Source organism: Rattus norvegicus, chromosome 3, assembly GCF_021556685.1.
Source record: "Rattus norvegicus strain SHRSP/BbbUtx chromosome 3, alternate assembly SHRSP_T2T, whole genome shotgun sequence".
In the NCBI taxonomy this organism is placed as follows: Eukaryota; Metazoa; Chordata; class Mammalia; order Rodentia; family Muridae; genus Rattus; species Rattus norvegicus.
Window position 1 is genome coordinate 87,365,829 of NC_141536.1, and position 6,670 is coordinate 87,372,498.

The window sequence follows — 6,670 nt, forward strand, 5'->3', positions numbered from 1 at the left end:
TGTTCTGTCTTCTTTGTTGGTAGCCCTTATCTGAAGCTTTCTATGGTGAAGGGAAGGAGGGAGAACCCTGTGGGGCAACGCTGTGCCTGCTTCTGTGCTAAGACAGTGACCTCATGAGTCCTTCCACCCTGGAGCTGGGAGGTACCTTCTGGAAGATTTTGATCTTATTGATGGTGGCAAAAATCAGGGAGGAAAAAAAGGCTCCAGAAAGTGTTCTGTGAAAGCATCAGACACAGACCAACAAAGGAAGAAAGAGATATAGGAAACAGGTAGCTTCATTTCCAGAAACAGCCTATGTAAGTCAGAGTCAGCTCCCCATGAAGGTGAAGGAGCTTGAATGGAAGGTTCTAGATGGCTGTCATCAAGTCTTCTCTTTGGTGCACCACAGAAGTCAGATTGTCAGCGGCATACAGGATGCTATAAAAAATATCCTGAGAGGGAAGGTCAGTGCAACTGTAGAAAACACTGAAAACAAGATGGTGCCCTGCCCTGCAGCTGCTGTCACGCACAGCTGAAGACGGTAACAAACCCAAGTGGGAGCAGGCATGGCGCCAGAGCGCCTCCGCTAAGCAATGGCACAGGGCACCCTGGTTATCCCCACACTTGAGTTTTTGTGATACGAGAACCCCTCCACAAAACCTTTCTTGACATTCTAATGCAAAGAGTAGGATTACTCTGTTTGAAGACAAGGACACTTCTCAAATGCCCCCTAAGCCTGTTCAGCGTGCAGAAAGGGCTCCAACATCACAAACCAGACACCAGGAAGCCTCAGGGACATCACCAGGTTCCTGGCCATGCTTCGGGTTTATAGGCATAAAATCTTCAATGATCTTCGGTCATCCCACTGAATGTCCATCTGTGGGTTTCCACTCGAGTCCACCTCTGCTTGAAGGTCACTCGTGTCTACACACAATTCAAGGACACCTTCCTGATTCAAGGACATCTCAATCTTACTCAGTGCCTATTTCACAGAACTGGTTTTACACATCTCCAGGAGGTTCAGTAACTCCTCAGAACTGACATACAGGATATACAAGACAGACAAAAGGGGTCTAGCCAGGGACAAATGCTTCTTGGCCCTCCCTTGACTGGAGGGTTACCTTCCAATACCTGTGTATTAACCTGATTCCCAGATACAAAGAACCACTAAGTTTCTAGTCAAAACGAGTCAGCACTGATGGGTAGATGGATGAAGAAAGTATTATCTAGCTATATACTGGAGTAAATGGCCTCAAAAAACCCATGCGTCTTCTGACATGTGTCAAAAGACATGGCCTGAGAGGTCATCATATCCAGTGAAAGAAGACACTTAACAAAAATGTGATTTATTGCTGTTTGATCCCTATGAGGCAAAGCCCTGGAAGCCAGGTGTGAACGGTGGTCACGAGAACATGAGCGCAAGATGGTTTGGAGTTTCCTGGTTCAGGGTGAGGAACTGGAGGCCACAACAGAGAGGAGAAAAGTCAGGGCTGACAGGCAGGGATCTCATATCATGTGCTTTATCACAACTTCAAATGAGATCTTTATTTTTATATATTCATTTGTGTGTGTGTGTGTGTGTGTGTGTATTTCTACCATAGCTTATTTCCAAAGGTTTGGGGGACATTTGCTTTGAGCCAAGCACCAGAACTTTCTAGCATCTATTTCTTATTTTTCTTCCAACTTTGTCTTGCCAAGTGCCACATTACTGGGCAGGTGTCTTTCTCAGGAAATAGGGAAAAATGTCTTTCACTGGACATAATGCTCTCGACCATGTATTTTTGAAGTCATGTACTCTAGTATATGGCTAGTTACAGCCCTATGAAGTCAGTGTGTCTGCACAGCCTTCTGGCCTATACTAAGGATATGTGGCTAGAGCACAATAGGTAGACCAGCTGTGTGCAAAGTTTGCTGACATATGTACCTTTTACTTGCTGCAAGCCCTGACCCCATTTCATCCTTTTAAAATGAGACTCTGAGCTGGGGATGTAGCTCAGTTGATAACATACTTGGGTTGTATGCACAAAGCCCTGGGTTTAATCTCTAACAGCGTAAACCAAGCATGGTGGTGCATGCTGTAACCCCAGAACTTGGGAGGTGGAGGCAGGAAGATCAACCGGAAGTTCTACATCATCTTCCCCTATGTAGTAAGTTTGAGGCCAGCCTGCTGGGATATAGACGGGGAGAGAAGGGGGAGGGAGAGAAACACAGAGACAGAGAGAGAGAGAGAGAGAAAGAGATTGAGAGGCAGAAAGGTGCCAAGATTCACTAGCAAACTAGAGAACAAGCTAAGCCAAGTCCCTAGAAACCCTCAGTGGAATGGAAGGGGCTATCCGCTCTTTCCTTTGAGAGCTCTGCCTGACCTTTCTGCAGTCAGTTTCTTTCTATCCAGTCACTTGGATTCTAAAACCACTGACAGACCAAGAAATTTTCTTCATCTGTCAGATCACATCGCATTGAGGGAGAGCCGGTTTATCCTATTGTTCCCCAAATTGGGAGCACCTTTGTCTAGTATGATTCCAAGAAATACTGCAATGGTGGATGGAGAACAGCCTAGAACAGACCAGATGGACCAGAAGCATCTGCTTTAGAGCATTTACCCTTATCCCTTCAAAGGGCACCACCAGGATGCATCTGTGGAAACCCTTACCTGGTCTCCACTAAATCACCCCATTGTAGTCCATTTTTGCAAAGGCAGTCTGTGTTGCACTGACAGGGGCAGCTGGTTCAAACCACTGAAGGCAGAGAGAGGCAGGGGTGACTCACTCACTGGGAGTCTGCTGCTTTTGGACAGATGTGGCTCAACCCTGCAAACACCAGAGACTGAGTCAGAGCCCCCGTGCGCCAGTGCCTTGTACTTGCCTTCACACTGCTTGATCTTCTCCTCCACAAAGGACAGTCCTTTTGCAAGAAGCTGGTTCTGCCAAGAGAAAACAAAGAGCACAAGAGCTGAGTGACTCTGTTCCAGAAGACTGGATCATAGGCAAGCTATACTACGGGGCATTTTTCCAACTCCTCCAATTCCCATTCCCAGCGCAGAGTTTTCGGGCCCCGTGTGTTAGACAGTTTATGAAGCTCTTTGTCCTGGAAGAGCAGGAACCTCAGAGGAAGACTGTGAGACACCACATAGCCCAAGGGTAGTAAGCCAAAAAGCCAAATGCAGTCACCACCCCACTCATCTCTCAAACTAACAGATACTGAAGGGAACCAATCCAATTCACTGTTGAGCCCAAAGCCCTTGAGGCTCTTGATGACTTAACCCCATATGGAGAGCCTAGACAAATGGGAAACTAAACAGAGCTAGTTTTGTTTTGCTTTGTTTTGTTTTAAGAATATACTTGGAGCTAGACGTGGTGGTACAAGCCCAGAACTCTCAAGGCAGAGCCAAGTGGATCTACATAAGTTCAAGGCTAGCCTGCTCTACATAGTGAGTTTCAGAATAGCCCATCAAAGAAAGACCCCTGTCCCAAAACAAAGAAACAAATTCAGGCAGCTGGGAAGTGGCTCAGTGACTCTGGTTTCCCAGCACTCCCATCGGGTGACTCATCGTCTCCTATGTCTCTAGAACCAGCAGGGTCCAACTCTTCCTGCTCTTATTGTGCAAATACACCACCACCACCACCCCCACACAAACACACAGGCACACATGCACACAGGCACACATGCTTCTAATTAAAAAATAAAAATTTTAAAAAGAATAAATCTCATGTTTGATACAACACAAAGAGATCAAATGCAAACTTTTAGGCAATCTCGAATATGGATCCATTCAACAGGGTATGTGCATGGGAGAGTTGTAGAGAGCCGGGCTAAATTCTCTCCAGTTGCAATCAGCAATGAATGAATGTCCTACCTCTATCAGAGAATTTCAATCCTCCATCGCTTACCAATGGCTGCCTGCTCATAAGAGGTTTCAGAGGCTAAGCTCTTTCCACTCTGAATCATGTCACCGAGACCTCCACCCTCTGTGTGTGTGTGTGTGTGTGTGTGTGTGTGTGTGTGTGTGTGTGTGTCCCTAACACACAAAACCACTCCTGTGTGAGCTACAGAAACTCTGAGATCACTGATGGCCTCTCTCATTAGGTTACCAAAGACCTGCCCTCCTTCATGGGGGAGGTAGAGAGCAAAGACAGTATACAAACTAAAAAGCCAATGTTCTCCTCACACAGCCCTTTTATAAAACTCAAAGATCCCAGTACAGCTGTCTCAGTTAGGGTTTCCACTGCTGTGATGAACACCGTGACCAAAGCAGCTTGGGAGGGAAAAGGTTTATTTGACTAACAGATCCTGAGCTACAGTGCATTGTGGGAAATCAACACAGGAATTCAAACATGGCAGGAACGTGGAGGCAGGAGATGATGCAGAGAAGCCATGGAAGGATGCTCTACATTAGCTCCTCGTGGTTTGCTCATTCAGCTTTCTTATGAGCACCCAGGGCCACCAGCCCAGGGACAGCACCACTCACAATGGGCTGGGCCCTTGCCTATTAATCACTGATTAAAAACAGTGCCTGGCTTGCTTACAGCTCAATCTTCTGGGGGCTTTTCTCAACTGAAGTTCTCAGCTCTCAGACGACTCTAGCCTGTGTCAAGCCGACACACAAAGTAGTCAGCACAACAGCAGTGTGTACGGTTGGGTGGGAGGAGGGTGAAAACCACAGCAGGTCAGGTCCTGCTCACCTACTTTATAGACTGTGTCTCACTATGTAGCCCAGACTGGTCTCAAACTTGTAACCTTCCTTCCTCTACCTCCAGCTCCCTCCTTGCTTTCACTAGCTTTCTTCGTCTTTCACTAGCTATGGTGTCTTATTATGTGTTCAAATGATTTTAATTTAAGAACACTTGTGTTACCGCTTGCAGTCTATGCCTGAATGGGAATATGAACAGAACAGTGCAGATCTCACAAAGGCCAGAGGCATCTGGTCCCCTGGAGCTGTTGGCACAAGCAGCTGTGTGTCAACCCATGCAGGAGGTAGGAACTGAAGTTGGGTCTTCTGCAGAAACAGTTATGTGCCATCTCCCCGGCCCCACATTTAAAAATGTTAGCAGACATATAACAGTTGTGCATTTGTGACATTTCAACGCATGTGTGCAGTGTGTAGCAACGAGGTCCTAGTAATGGGTAGATCTCAGATATTTAACATTTTTTTGTGCTGGGAACATTTAAATTCTTATTGTCATGATACCCCTGGCATATCATTAAGTTCTTAAAAACATAATGATTATAGACACATACCACTATACATCCTTAGTGATCAGTGACGGTGGTGACGAAAGCTTAACATCTTCCCAGGAGTGAGAGGTAAAGTCACTGTGACAACAGGACTTTAACAGTTGTTCTGAGGGTTTCTCAGGGTGTGTGTGTTTGTGTGCATGTGTCTGCATGTGGTGTCCTTGCCTCTATGAGTAGCCTCTTTTCCACATATTTGTTGGAGGCAGGGTCTCTCACTGAACCTGAAGATCACTATTTCAACAAGATTATCTAGCCAACAAGCCCCCCAGCATCCTACTGCCTCTGCCTTCCCAGCACTGGGGGGTATTGGTACCTGCAACCAGGCCTGGCCATTTCATGGGTGTTGAGAATCCAATCTCAGGTCCACATGCATGCCCAACAAACACATTACCTACTGAGCCGTCTCTCCTGCCTCTGTGCCAAGAGAGTTTTCAAAAGCACTAGCACATTTCTGTGACAGGCACACATGATCCAGATTCTAAAATCCCACTGGGATTCAGATATGACCCAATTTTAACATGTAATTAGCCACTGTTTAATTTCAAGATGGCAGATGGAACTTGAATTAGAGTTAGAATAACACTACATTGAAGCGTGCCAATTTTCTTGGAGGGGAAAAAATTACTATGGACTGCACAGGGAATGACAACGAAGTGCCAACCTGTTCTCCAGCTCTGGCCCAGCAACTGCATCTGCCTCTGGGTCAGAAAGCAAGAACACAGCCCAATGTCAGCTGATCTAGACCTCCAGGCAGCCAAGATAGATGAGAAAGAGTACTCAGATGAGGGGAAAGGACAGCTGTCACACCACCTGAGCACAAATGCCACTGTGACCTTAGAACGGTGACTCCCAACCTTCCTAATGCAGTTCCTCATGTCGTGGAGACCTTCGACCACACAATTATTTCATTGCTACTTCACAATTGTAATTTTGCTACTGTTATGAATCATAATGTAAATATCTGATATGCAGGATAGCTGCTATGGGACCCTCGAAGAGGTTGAGAACCACTGCTTTAGAGTGTCTGTCCCAGCACTTCCTCTGAGCGAGACAAGGTTCTCAGAAAGGTCCCCTCAGAAAGGTCCCTTCTGCACTGAAGGACTCCTGAGCGTCTGTTGTCAACACTGTTACCCGGGCCTTCTTCCAAAACAAATCTGCAAGCTCTCTTTGATCACATTGGCAAGGCACATATTCCAGGAGGGGTTTGTATCATCTTGTCCCATTACCCTAATTATATACCCTGAGGAAGGCAGTGGCAAACTAGGGTGCTAAAAGAAATTAACAAACCCAAAAGCCAGTCCAGGTTATAATATGAATTAATAAATACATCCAGGGCTAGGGATATATGTCAGTAGGTATGTACTCACAGGCAAGCATGAGGGCCTGAGTTCAAATCTCCAGCATCCAAGTAGAGGAGTGTGGTAGTAAGTACTTATAACCCAGCACTATAAGAGGGTTG

General features: G+C 46.2%; 1 protein-coding gene across 4 annotated transcripts in view; it reads right to left on the reverse strand.

The window, feature by feature from the left end:
• The window catches only part of Prr5l (proline rich 5 like), a 173,209-nt gene that overhangs the window by 26,744 nt on the left and 139,795 nt on the right, over positions 1–6,670 (reverse strand). For all 4 annotated transcript variants that reach the window (NM_001080150.1, XM_087653268.1, XM_087653269.1 and 1 more), the window contains 1 exon segment: positions 2,842–2,899. In NM_001080150.1, the coding sequence (NP_001073619.1) occupies positions 2,842–2,899 (58 nt within the window).